Genomic DNA, 12,751 nt, shown 5'->3' with positions numbered 1-12,751 from the left:
TTTTGAGGAAAAGCCCCCTAAATGAGATAGGCATGGAGGGCTGTATAAATATTTGTGAAACTTGATCCCTTTTGAATTGGCCTTTACTCGGGGCTCTTATTCCTCCCTACCCCCCACCTCATTGCTGACATTGTTACCCCGACCCCTTGCTGTCTGGCCCACTTTTCCTAAATCATAGTCTCCTTTTCTCCTTTGATTTCACGTAGAAAGTCAGGCTGGAACTCTCTCTCAGCCTGACTGAAATCTAAGGAAAACCAAAAAGAAAGACACAACATCAAGAGTCAACTTTCCCAGGAGCACATGGGTGATTCAGTGATCCCAGTGAAGGCAGCAAGGGACATTCTGTCCCCCGAATCCACTGATCTCAAGCTCACTACGCTCGGCTCACAGTCGACCCATATAGCTTTGTATATCCCTGCTTCGCTTTCCCTTCTTCCTGGCTTCTCGTCTCCTAGGGCCATCTTGTTTCCTGCATTCCTGGGATTCACCCTCCTGCATTCCCTGCTCTCAAGGACAGACGTATTTTAAAATTAAACCATGCCATAAGAAAAGCAGAATTGAAGGTCTACATGAATTTCCTTTTGAGAGATTGAGTCTCAGCTTTTATTATCTGCTGAGATGGAGCTTTTGTTTGCCTTTTTCTGCTGTTGGCAGAGCTCAGTTTTTGAAGATGGCTATTTATAAAGTGCATTATGCATGAAAGGTATTTAAGGCCATCTAAAGCTTGCATCATGCCCATGCTTCTGGAGCAGAACACTGGGATCTGCTTCCCTTGCTCCTAGCCCCTTCTAACTGCTGAATAAAACAGTGAGTAGCAGTTTTTCTCAAGTATGTTCCCAGTTCTCTCACCTTATGGCAATAGTTCTTAATCTGGGATCTACAGACAGGATTCAGGGGGCCCATGAAAATCAGAGGAAGATTTTATCTTTTATGTTCATTAATCCCTAATTGCACCTGGTGTTTCCTTCCCTTGTGAAGATAGGTAACAAACCACAGCAGCTGCGGTAACAACCACAGCAGCACAGTCATCTCTGGGACTTTGTCATCCGTTGAAATCACAGGTCTTATGATAATAGCGCTTGTCAGTTGCCACAGATGTCCCAAAATACCACCTGTGCTAATCTCCCACTCAGAGTGACAGTTGTTACCAGTAACTCTATCACACTTGCTGTTATTAGCATTTTAGTAATTAACTCGATATATCTGGCTTCCTCTTTAGTCCTAATTATGTCATTCATTTACAAACATCATTCTGATGCTTCATCGCCTAATCCATAGCGTCCAGCACTCCCCTCCTTGCCTCCACCCTCGGACCTTACTCTCCACTAGCTTGTCTTTTTTTTTTTCTCCTTCATCTCCTGAATTTTTACTCTGAAGTCCCTTTTTGAAGGGCTGCCCACTGGACGGAGCTCCCCATGTGCTTACCTGCTCTCATCTCCCTTCCCCTGGAGCACCTGGCTGCTGCCTCTTCTCTGGCCACCCTTGCAGGGGCCACACATTCATATTCTCTTCCAGAGACAGAGCACTTGAATTGCTCACTCACTGTGTGTCTCCTGGCTTTTCCCAGGACTCCTTGGCGGCGGAGATTGAGGGAACCATGCGCAAGGAACTGCAGCTGGAAGAGTCGGAGTCGCCAGACATCGCGTAAGGCTTTGGTTCTCAGCTCCCAGGGGCTGTGGGGTGGGCACCAAAGTGCACTGTGGTCCTTCTACAGATGATCCAGATTAAGGGAAATTAGAGAATGAAGCCAACAACAACATCCTCCTTCCAACTGGCTCCTCTGGTTGGGTTTTAAATATATATTATGAACTTGTGGAAATACAAGTTGGGGAAGGTCAGATGTATTTCCCCTCTCTTGTCACACAAGCTCTGCCTTGACACCCCACTCACTTTTGTCTTTCTTTTTGATGGAGAGCATTACTTTAAAATACTTTTAGCATCTGATAAGGAAAGAAAAATAAGATGCAGTATGAGATACAGAGAAGGGCTTCCCAGGTGGCTCAGTGGTAAAGAATTCACCTGCCAATGCAGGAGACGCAGGAAACTCTGATTCAATCCCTGGGTCAGGCAGATCCCTTGGAAAAGGGAATGACAACCCACTCCAATGTTCTTGCCTGGAAAATCCCATGGACAGAGGAGTCTGGTGGGTTACAGTTCATGGGGTCACAAAGAGTCGGACACAACTGAGCACATATGCATGTATGTGTGAGGTACAGAGGGCTCTCTGGGAAGGTGTGAGCAAGGCTTCTATTTCCTTTCTGCATACATTTAGGGGTGTCAGCCTGTATCATCTAACTTGAGCTAACTTGAGACCTTGTGCTTGACCTCCTTAGAGGTGTAAGAAACCTGGAGTTTGATTTAATCAAGTTTTCTCTGTATCCAAATGCCATAGACAGAACTTGGAACCCCGGGAGCAACCAGTGTCCCTAAACCTCAGTGCATGTGTGAAGCCGTTTGCAACCCAGAAAGAAGCAGCCATTACAGAAACACACCTACCATTTTCTTCTTAAAAGGGAATAAATGAACATCAGTGCGGTTCTGCTGTTAGAGATGGCAGTTCCCGGGGCGGGCGGTGAGGCGGGAAAGAGACTCATCTAGTGTTTATCATCTCATTATAGACATTTAATACTAACTTGAAGTCTTACTTTTTAAAAAAATATGAATGGTTGACAATGACTCATTCTGTGAAAATATTTTGAGCCCTGCTACGTGCTGAGCAGTAAACACTGCCCTCCTGAAGTTTGCATTCTAGAGACTATCAAGAAAACTAGGTGGGAGACAAAAGTTAGTCTTAAATATCTTTGTAGGTCAAGCTTAGGGGAAGTAGGAAGCAGTGTGACTCTTGCTAGCACCTTTAGGACACAACCATGTCGTGGAGCCTTGAATTCTGTGGGCGTTGAATCTCTTGCATTCCAACCAACACCCTAAGAAACATATGGAAGGCACAGGGTGGCGGGTTGCTTGGGGGTCACGGTGGGTCACCGAACCTGCTGCCTGTTGGGTCCTCAGTGAATAGAGTTGGGAAGGTTGAACTCCAGGGTCATTCCTGCATCTGCTTAGTCTTGGATGATGTTGTGCATTCTCCCCAGTCACCAGAAACGAGTCTTTGAGACCGTGAGAAACATCAACCAGGTTGTCAAGCAGAGGTCTCTGACCCCGTCCCCCATGAACATCCCTGGCTCCAATCAATCCTCAGCCATGAACTCCCTCCTGTCCAGCTGCGTCAGCACCCCCCGGTCCAGCTTCTACGGCAGCGACATCGGCAACGTGGTCCTGGACAACAAGACTAACAGCATCATCCTGGAAGCAGAGTCAGCTGAGCTGGGGTGAGCCAGCGGGGACTTTTATCTTTCTGTTTGGGGGATAGCTAGGGGGTGAGTGAACACAGGTCCAGTCATCAGAAGAGGGAGACCTGAAAAGTGTAGTTCTCAAACTTGTGCCAACCAGCTGAGCTAATGCTTATCTTGATGCTGGTATGTTAACCAGTTTAAAGGGGTGTAACAGGACACACCAGAAGTCAGCTTTTCTGTAAAATGTTGGAGTGGAGGATAAATGAATTTTTTTTTCTGTTAATCTCTGTTAGGCATTTATTTCATGAACCCCTTTGTAGCTTGGATTCTGAAAGGCTGAGGAGGACTCAGGCTCTGTCTCATGACCAGAATCTGGTTTGCTTCAGAAAGCGGGGTGCAGCGTGCCTGGCAAGTGCCCACCACACTCTGCATGCTTGGGGTGGGTCCTCATTGGTGGTGGTCTCTTGCTCTCCTCCTGAAGCCCTGCAGGAGCCGTACCCCCACCCTCATTGTCCATCCTTTTCCTGTGACTTAACAAAATTGGTTTTTCTTAACGATGAGTCAGATAGTTGGAAAATGCTTGATCAGAACTCTGAGAGTTTTTTGGACCTAATTATTAACTCTTGCCTAGAAAATCTCATGGATGGAGGAGCCTGGTAGGCTGCAGTCCGTGGGGTCGCTAAGGGTCAGACACAACTGAGCGACTTCACTTTCACTTTTCACTTTCCACTTTCACTTTGGAGAAGGAAATGGCAACCCACTCCAGTGTTCTTGCCTGGAGAATCCCAAAGACAGGGGAGCCTGGAGGGCTTCCGTCTATGGGGTCACACAGAGTTGGACACGACTGAAGTGACTTAGCAGCAGTAGCATTATTATTTTTATTTCTGAAGTATAGTTGCAGAACAATGTTATGTAAGTTATAGGTGTACGATATAGTGATTCACAATTGTAAAGATTATAATCCATTAATAATTATTATAAAATATTGGCTATATTCCCTGTGTTGTATAATATATCCTTGTAGCTTATTTATTTCATACGAAGTACTTGTACCTCTTAATGCCCTGCCCCTGTATCGCCTCCTCCCCACTGATAACCACTAGCTTGGGTCAGAACTCTCTTAGAGCTCTCAGCTCCCTAAATTCAAGAGGAAAAAGGTGCATCCCTGGAGCCAACTGTCCTGTTGGAGACCAGGAATTGCGGCCTGAATAAGGTTTCTTCCCAAGGTGTCACAAGGGAGATGTTTGTAGGGGCTGGGTGTATTATGTACTGTTTGCAAGTTTTCCTTGCACCTTAGTACCACCTCCTCACCTCCCTGAGGAAGAAAAAGCCAACAGAGGCAATTGTTCTCCTGGACAGGCATTTGTTTCCCCATTTTTGCCTTCATTTAGCCGCTTGCCTTGGTTTCCTTAGAAGTTCCAGCAGCCACCCGGAAACTAGTAGTAAGGACAGTGCTGTCCAGCGCCCCCTGCTGGCTGCTCCGCGCTCACCCCCCCGTTTCCCCTCCTTCTAGAAACGAGGAGCGGAGTAAGAAGCCCGGCATGCCGGGCACCCCGGGCTCCCACGACCTGGAGACGGCGCTGCGGCGGCTGTCCCTCCGCCGGGAGAACTACCTCTCGGAGAGGAGGTTCTTCGAGGAGGAGCAGGAGCGGAAGCTCCGGGAGCTGGCGGAGAAGGGCGAGCTGCTCAGCGGCTCCCTGACACCCACCGAGAGCATCATGTCCCTGGGCACGCACTCGCGCTTCTCCGAGTTCACCGGCTTCTCCGGCATGTCGTTCAGCAGCCGCTCCTACCTGCCGGAGAAGCTTCAGATCGTCAAGCCGCTGGAAGGTGATCACAAGGGGCCTCGGCCCCTCTCTGCCCTCCTCAGCGACTCCCTGTGGTCCCTGATCCACCACCGGAAAGCGGGCAACCTCTGTAACGCCTACTCCTTTTTCTTCCGCGATAGCCACCCCCGCTGCTGGTTTGAGTTCCTCTGAGTGCCCCGGCCTCCACCTCTCCTGGTGCAGGTTTGGAAGTGCAACACAGGCAACCCAGACTAACCTCCACCAACTAAGCCAAAGAAAAGAAAACGTGTTTGGCGCTGGTTTCCTAATTCTCTTGCGTTCTTTGAAATACAAATGTTTAGGGAAGGCCGAGGCGCTCCTGACATCCTCAGGAATTGATTAGTTGATTAGTTCAGGTCAGAGGGCTCTGAGGAGTGTAGAGAATTGATGCTTTGACTTTTCAGAAAATTTGGTGCCAGGGAGTGGGTGCAAAGCAAACGTTGTTTTAAGTTGTTTATTCAGTAACCCTGAGAAAGCAGTTTCCTGTTTGTTGACTCATGTTCTTTGATGTTCAAATAAAAAGGGTGTGGCTTTCTTCAGAAGCAGTGTGTTCTGAGCAAGGCTTCTAGACCTCCACAGTTTGGGGGCCGGGAAGGGGGTGGCTGTGAAGGAGAGTGAGCTCTGTACCTCCTTAAGCCTACCTTTTCCAGGGGCCATTCAGGTTTAGGTATCAGGAACCCCCTAGATGGTTAAACTCATGGAAATGCTTTTCTTTGTTTCTTTTTGCTTTCAGTATTAGAAAGTATGTTCCCTTTACTTATCATTGCCCTGCTAAGAACCATCAGGTGTTTGTAATATTCATTTTTTCCCCTCGTTTAGTTTGAAAACTCATGAGAGTTTAAGAAGATATTTTAATTCTATATTATGTATCTAATGCAAAGCCAAATCAGAATTTCCGTAAAGGCAGTATTTCTCAACTTCTTTAAGAACCCATTTTAGACATTAATTCCTAATCTATCCCCTCGGAAAATTTAATGTGATAGATATACTGTTAATGTATTATATGTGTATCTGTGCCTAAAAAGAGTACAGGTATTCACCCCAAAAGAACCAGTTTTCAGCCCTGGAGTGGGGGCTGGAGTATCACCTGTTAGGATGCATGCTGTGAGATGAGCTTGTACTTGTTAAAGATCCAAGAAATGCTGGGTCCCATATTCTGAAAAGGAAGGAAGAGGGTGGGCAAACATTCTTTTTCATGGTTACTTCTAAATTGTATAATGTAGGTCCTTCTTAGATTTCAGAAGAGGGATAGCTCGTCCTTTTTTTAATTTATTCAGTTGTAAGCTTGGTGATTGTTTTCTGATTCACTATTGTGTCTGTTTTTCTTTCAATAAAATTTTTCATTTCTGCAATTTTACTTTTTGCCTTTCTTTTCTTTTTTCTCCTTTGTCTCTTAAAGGTCATTGGAATTTATCATCTCTATCTTGTCTACTTTCTACATTTTACTTTGTGTTTCATTGGTCATCTAAGGATATGTTTTTGACTGGTTTTCCAAGCATATTTTAGAAGAGATTTTTTGAAGAAATTATTTTGACCAAGTCATCTTTTTCTCTTTTAGTCTTGTGACATAGATGGCAGTATTTCTGTGATAAATTAATAGAATAAGAGGAAATCCCATTAGATTTGCAAGATAAATTTCATCTATAGAACTCTGTTCACCAGGAACTTGTATCACTACCATTAAAAAGTCATATCGTATCAATATGGTCTGTAAGATATTCTCATGGTAGAGTCTATCCCTCTGGCTCCATTTTATAGTCCTCTGACTTCTTAACTGTTTAAAATACAATCAGCTTTCTTTCTTCCTCTGCAATTACCTTTTTGTGTTACTGTGTTTGATTTGATATGGTGGAGTGCTGACAGAAGTATGCCTGATGCTGGGCTCATTATAGCTCTAACTGTGGTGCTGGCTAAGTTACTTCACCTTTTTGAGCCCTGTTTCCATTATTGTAAAAGAGGGCTCACATCTGCCACACAAGATTGTGGCAAGGAATAAACGTGCTGTGTTTCGTATTATGCTCAGCATCTTTAAGGTACTTATTAACTTGTAGGCTCCTTGAACTTGTCCCTGTTCCGGTAGCTCAGGTGAGAAGGCTAGCCTCTCCAGTGTTGAGACCTGGACCAGCATTGTGCTGGTGCCATGTTCTTACAGCCTTTTTCACTGGACCACCAAGAAGCTGGTAGGACTCCCGTGTTCTCCAGTGACCCAGGTAAATGTACCTGGGGTGAGGCCCCTGGAGAATGTTGGCTGGGATCATAGCAGATAGCCAATCTGTCTTCCATCTGTCTTCCTTACCTATTTAATTAATCTTGCTATCTGCTCATTGGTCTCAGCCAAAATAGATGGGCTAGGTGTTTTGTCTCTTCACCTTACCTTACACATTTTAAGTAGGTGAAGAACAAACAAAACATTCAAACTAGAAAGAGATATATCTGCATTAAAAAGATGAGTTGGACAGTATTTTTTCCCTCTATTTTGCTCTTCCTTTCTAATTATAACCAGATAGTATTTCCAAATAAACAAGTTAATATGTAATTAGGGAAAAGCACACACTTCCAAGCTGTCCATTATCCAGCAAGTTTAGTTCTAACTTTTAAGCCTCAGGTGCCCTGCTGACATAAATGGATTGAGTCTTCTTCTCCTTTGGTGACATGAAAACCTTTTAGTTAAAACAGTGGGGTGTGGAAAGAAAGCAAACAGAAGGAAAAGGGTAGTAACTGTAATTATGTTTTTGCCCTATACACACCCTGCTCCATAGCCCTTCATCTTGGTGCTGACTGGGAACACAACATTTCCTCTCTTTGCCTGCCTGACCCCAGCGTCATTCACATGTGGGCGGGAGAAGGTGATGGTGACGGGAGATGGGGTAAAAAGCCAAATGTGCATCTTTCAGCATAATCTTTCTGTCGTAGTCTCACTAGATTTCCTTGCTCTGCATTTTCAGGGAATGCAAATAACTCGGTGTTCTTTGTAGGCTATTTAACTCCAAACAGCAACTCCCTGTAGCCTCATTTGTGTTTTGGACTCATGCATGGGGTGGGGAAAATGGGGCAGCCTGTTAAACAGATGGAAGATGGAAGCCCACTGGACTCTTTTCTGGGCCTAGACCTCCAGCCCCACTGAGTTCTTTCCTGGTGCTTTGTAAATGTCTAGAACCCCCTTCACAAGGATGGGGAGACCTGGCACTTCCTTGACACAGTTCTTCACTTTCCAGAGTGTTTGCTTTGCCTTTAGTCCCCTTCCAAAGGTAGAGGTGATGTGGCCACATTGCACCTGGGGATTTCTCATCTTCCTCTGACCCCTGGTTGTGCTGTTCCAAGCTAGGTGTCAAAATTCCTTGTTTAAAAATTCTCCCCAGTACAGTTTTGTTCCCAGGAATGTGGATGTGTGAATAGTGAACACAAACAGTGGGCCTATTTTGGATTCCTGTGCATGGAGGTCCCCAGGAGTGGCAGGAGAAACCCCAGTGGCCGGAAACCGCACTGCATCTCCTGGCAGGACCTGCACACCCACGAGGAAGTTCCACTGCCCACTGTGTGTTCCTCCAGATTCTCATTGAGCCCAGGTTCCTGGCTGGAATGCTGATGGCCTCGCCTGTTTCAGACCTGTGGTTTGGGGAAGGAAGTGGGGTGAGTTTATTGAAAGAACTAGGCCTTTAGCACTGAACACTGGCTTTGCTACAACTAACTCAGTGACTTTGGGAGTTAGGAACTTCAGTGAACCTCTGTCTGTGAAAGTGCGGGTCATAATACTTAACCATGACGGGTGGTTTTGAGGAATGAGTTGAGGTGATACATATAAAACAAGCTGCCCTGCTGACATGTCTCTGTACAGAGTAACTTTAAAAAATATTGCCATGGAACCTAGGACTTAGGGTCCCATGGACAGGTTTGTTTCATTATATGCACCTTTGGTCTTTTTTCTTTTCTTTTTGCATTTAGAATATTTTCCATTTTTATTCAGTAGATCCCAGTTAAGTAGGTTGCTATTGTACTTGTGACACTTAATGTCGGGATAAACTCCAAAGTGTGTAAAACATTTTTCTGTTTAAAGTGGATTTGAAATCGTCCATCTACAAAACCCTTTTAAGACTCTTTGGCTGAGACTATCCAATGAGAAATTATTTTGCAGCAGTGTTTTGGAGTCAGTGCACTCAACTGGGCACAGCAGAGGGTTGGGGATCTCAGTTACATTCCTGGACCACTTCCTGGCCCCACTGCGTGCCTGCCTTTCCCTTTTCTTATATCTTGACTCCTGAGCTGCTGGCCCCTGGCCTCCCTAGTTCCCCTTTCTGATTTCCCCAGAGCTGCCTGGAGGGATCCCTACCCTCCTCAGAGAGGAATGCCCTCAGGAAGCCAGCAGTGACAGTCTGAGAGGTTATTTGTGCAGGAAGGCTCTTGCATTTCCATGCTTGAGAACCACTTTCAAAGTCTCTCTGTTGAGTTTGACATGTTTTCAGTGTGGCCAGCTTCTTCATCTGTGGAATGGGGATAGAATGCCCAGCCTCACGGGCCGGGCACCCCCGATAGCAGAGCCATGTGAGGGATAATAATGTCCTAAGGGGGAAAGGGTTGCTCTGGCAGATGGGTTGGGCAGAATCCTGGCACAGAGCAACATGCTAAAGGATCTGAGATGTTCTTCAGTACATACACTTCTTAGCCCAGGCTTCCTAAGAAGGCTTGGTCTTGGAATACCTCTCTCTGTGAGTACCTGGCACACCCTCAAGGTCCTCAGGGACGCACTCTGGTGTTATTATAGACCTTACACCGTGTCATCTGAGTCCCGGGGTCTGGTGTCATTGAGGAGATCGGCTCCTCTGCTTTAGACCTCTGGGTGGACTTGCATGTTCTTAAATCACATCTCCTTAAGCCAGTTCCCACTCCCCAAACCTGCAGCCTGTCAAGGTTGCTGGCAGCGTATACAGGAAACTTAGGTAAAGGAGGTGACGGCCGTGCCCACCACTTATCCGTGCACTGTGTTCATTTCTTTTCGCTCTTCTCTTGTCGTGGGTGCCCGGAACTGGTGTGACATCATCTTACTCTGTCTCTGCTGTCTTCCCTGTTCCCAGCATTGTGTCCTTGGTGTAGAATCCACACATATCCACCCCCGCCCCCACCCTCTTTCTGTGCTTATCGCGCTTATTTTTTCTGCTTCTGTTTCTAAAGTGATTTCTGTGTTGAATTTGGGGGTTGACATCAGTTGCTTAAAATAAAGAGTTTGTCACCCAACATCCTTGACACATAGTATGATGTTAATTTTACTTTGTTAAAAAAATAGATTTTTGCCCTGAGATTGGTGCTTCTTCTGGGCATGGAAGGGGGTTGGCGCCTGACACATAGCAGGAGGGGGACAAGGCAACTCTGTGGGTGTCCCTCCCAGAGTTCACCTGTGGCACCCAGGGCCCCCTGGGCTCGCACTCCGCGCTGGAGGGTGGTGAAGAGCCATCAGCTTAGACTCCCGTCCTAACCCTCTCTTCTCCCTGTCACCCCTTCCCCCCCGACCCTTTCTCCTTGCAAGGTTCTGCCACCCTTCACCACTGGCAGCAGTTGGCCCAGCCTCACCTCGGGGGCATTCTGGACCCCCGGCCTGGTGTGGTCACCAAGGGCTTCAGGACGCTGGATGTTGACCTGGATGAAGTGTACTGCCTTAACGACTTTGAAGAAGACGACACAGGTGACCACATTTCCCTCTCGGGCCTAGCTACCTCCACGCCAGTTCAGCACCCAGAGACCTCAGGTGAGAGGTCCCGAGCACGTGTGACTGTCTCAGGCAGCAGAAGTTACCCAAGCCGGCCTCAGGCTTTCCCAGAGGAGATGCAGGAGCCGCCAGCGGCCGAGGAGGAGGAGGAGGGGTCTGGTGAGGGCACCGCCATCAGTCCTGTAAACCTGGCACCTCTACCGGAGGCAGAGTTCCAGGCCATTCTCACTTCCGTTCCGAGCACCATCCGTAGTGGCTCTCTGTCTGTAGCTTCTGCTCGTCTGTGTGGGTGATGATGAAAGCATTCCCATCATGGGGTTCCATTTTTTAATAGAGTCTGATCCCTCCTTTTGTAACAAATGGGTGTGGCTCCTTGCCCATCTTGGAGGTGCATGGCCCAGCAGGCTCTTGAAGGGGAGCAGGAAAGGCTGCTAAAAAGAAGTGGATTATTGCCCCGTCATCCCCCGCCCCAGTCCCGAGCATCAGCTCCCCATTTCTGTTCTGGGTTGCTTCCCATGTCTAAGGGGCAGCTTTTCGAGTCCCCTGATGACCTCCAAACTGAGCTGAGCTGGGTAATTTTAGGGGAAATTTTGAGTGCTGGAATGTTCAGAAGGTTAATGAGAGAATGTGTTACCTGCATGCTACATTAAAATTGGAAGAAGCCCAGAAAGTGTTCAGGATTTCAGACAGCACTTCAGAGATCAGCCTGTCATTTCCTAACTGTAGTGAAGATGTGTGTGTTTTCATTCCAGCTTATACATGTGTTCAAAGTGGATTTTTTAAAGTGCTTTAGCAATTCTCCTTAATCCAGCAAACCCTAAGAGGATGTTAGTAAGTTATTTTAGAGAGAGAATTCTAGATGAATCTGGAAAAGAGCCCTGCCTGATCTCTGTGTTCTCCCTGCCTACTCCCGCCCCACCCCCACCCAGTATTAAAGTTATGACCATGAGTTTGCAGAATTACACATCCTAGGGGTCACCGGGATGCAAAGCTTTGTACTCAGGGCCCTGGGATCACAGGATCACATGGGTTACTATTTACCCAGACTTCCTGGACCTCCTCGTTGCTTGGGCTGAGAGGGAGAGACCCAGATGAAGAAGAATTAACCCAATGTCATCATCCTAATGACATTTCCAAGTCACCAGGTTTGAGAAGAGCACATTCATCTTGTGACTGACAATTTTCATTCATGGAAGGTACAACACTCCACATATAGTACAGAGCAGGTGAGAGCTGAGGTTCATGGTGGTGTCTCCCATTCCCTGGGGAAGTTCACACACCTGTGTCCAAGGGACTCTTTTTAAATTTTTTTTTTCCTTTGACATAAACTTTAGGTATCATCAAGTAAAAAAGATTGTTTAACACCTAGGTTTATTTTTATTTTTTAGCCATTAAGTTACCAGATTAAGCTTGCAATGGAATGAAAATGCTTATTATTTAGGATCTTCTCACAAAGAGGAAACCAGCTTAGGTATTGTACCTCCTTTTGTCATCAGCACTGGTGCCCTTCTGGAAGGCAGACAGTGGTGCAGGAGACACTGTGTCCACTGATTTTGTGACTGAAGCGGCAGGCATTGTATCAAGTGTGGTGACCCCTCCCTGCAGCCTGACAGGTGAAATAGAAGTGAGTGCTGTGAGTTTAAAGAAGCACCATTAGGTTCATCTTTGAAAAATTGTAGAGAAGGAATAAAGCTTATCAAGTCAGCTAAGAATATCCCTCTGAGGACAGCAAGGGCAAGGGGACCAGGTGTGAGGAGCTAAGTCCTGACCACTTTCCTAACCACACACAAAGGCATATCTATTGCTTCATCCCTCCTTCCTCAAACCTGGAACAAATCCATCCCAACAACTCTTGAGAAGAGCACACAAACCCCCAGCAGAAACTGTAGAGGGGTCACATTGGAAGTGTGCGGCCAAAAAGAATTAGATCGCTGAAG

The 12,751-nt window shown here is 46.5% G+C and overlaps 1 protein-coding gene across 10 annotated transcripts in view; it reads left to right on the top strand.

Annotated features, from left to right (window-relative positions):
* TRAK1 (trafficking kinesin protein 1) overlaps positions 1–12,751 on the top strand; it is a 106,273-nt gene that overhangs the window by 82,000 nt on the left and 11,522 nt on the right. For 4 of the 10 annotated variants that reach the window (XM_088831609.1, XM_055414552.2, XM_055414555.2 and 1 more), the window contains 4 exons: positions 1,568–1,644; positions 3,090–3,326; positions 4,804–5,120; positions 10,635–10,973. In XM_088831609.1, the coding sequence (XP_088687735.1) occupies positions 1,568–1,644; positions 3,090–3,326; positions 4,804–5,120; positions 10,635–10,973 (970 nt within the window). The remainder of the gene's footprint in view (positions 1–1,567; positions 1,645–3,089; positions 3,327–4,803; positions 5,121–10,634; positions 10,974–12,751) is intronic. The other 6 variants (XM_055414553.2, XM_088831611.1, XM_055414557.2 and 3 more) reach the window with 2 other exon arrangements.

The sequence above is a fragment of the Moschus berezovskii genome, chromosome 24 (genome assembly GCF_049115385.1).
Source record: "Moschus berezovskii isolate FMDL1 chromosome 24, NW_MosBer_1.0, whole genome shotgun sequence".
NCBI classification, from domain to species: Eukaryota; Metazoa; Chordata; class Mammalia; order Artiodactyla; family Moschidae; genus Moschus; species Moschus berezovskii.
This window is presented reverse-complemented; position numbering and strand designations above follow the sequence as displayed.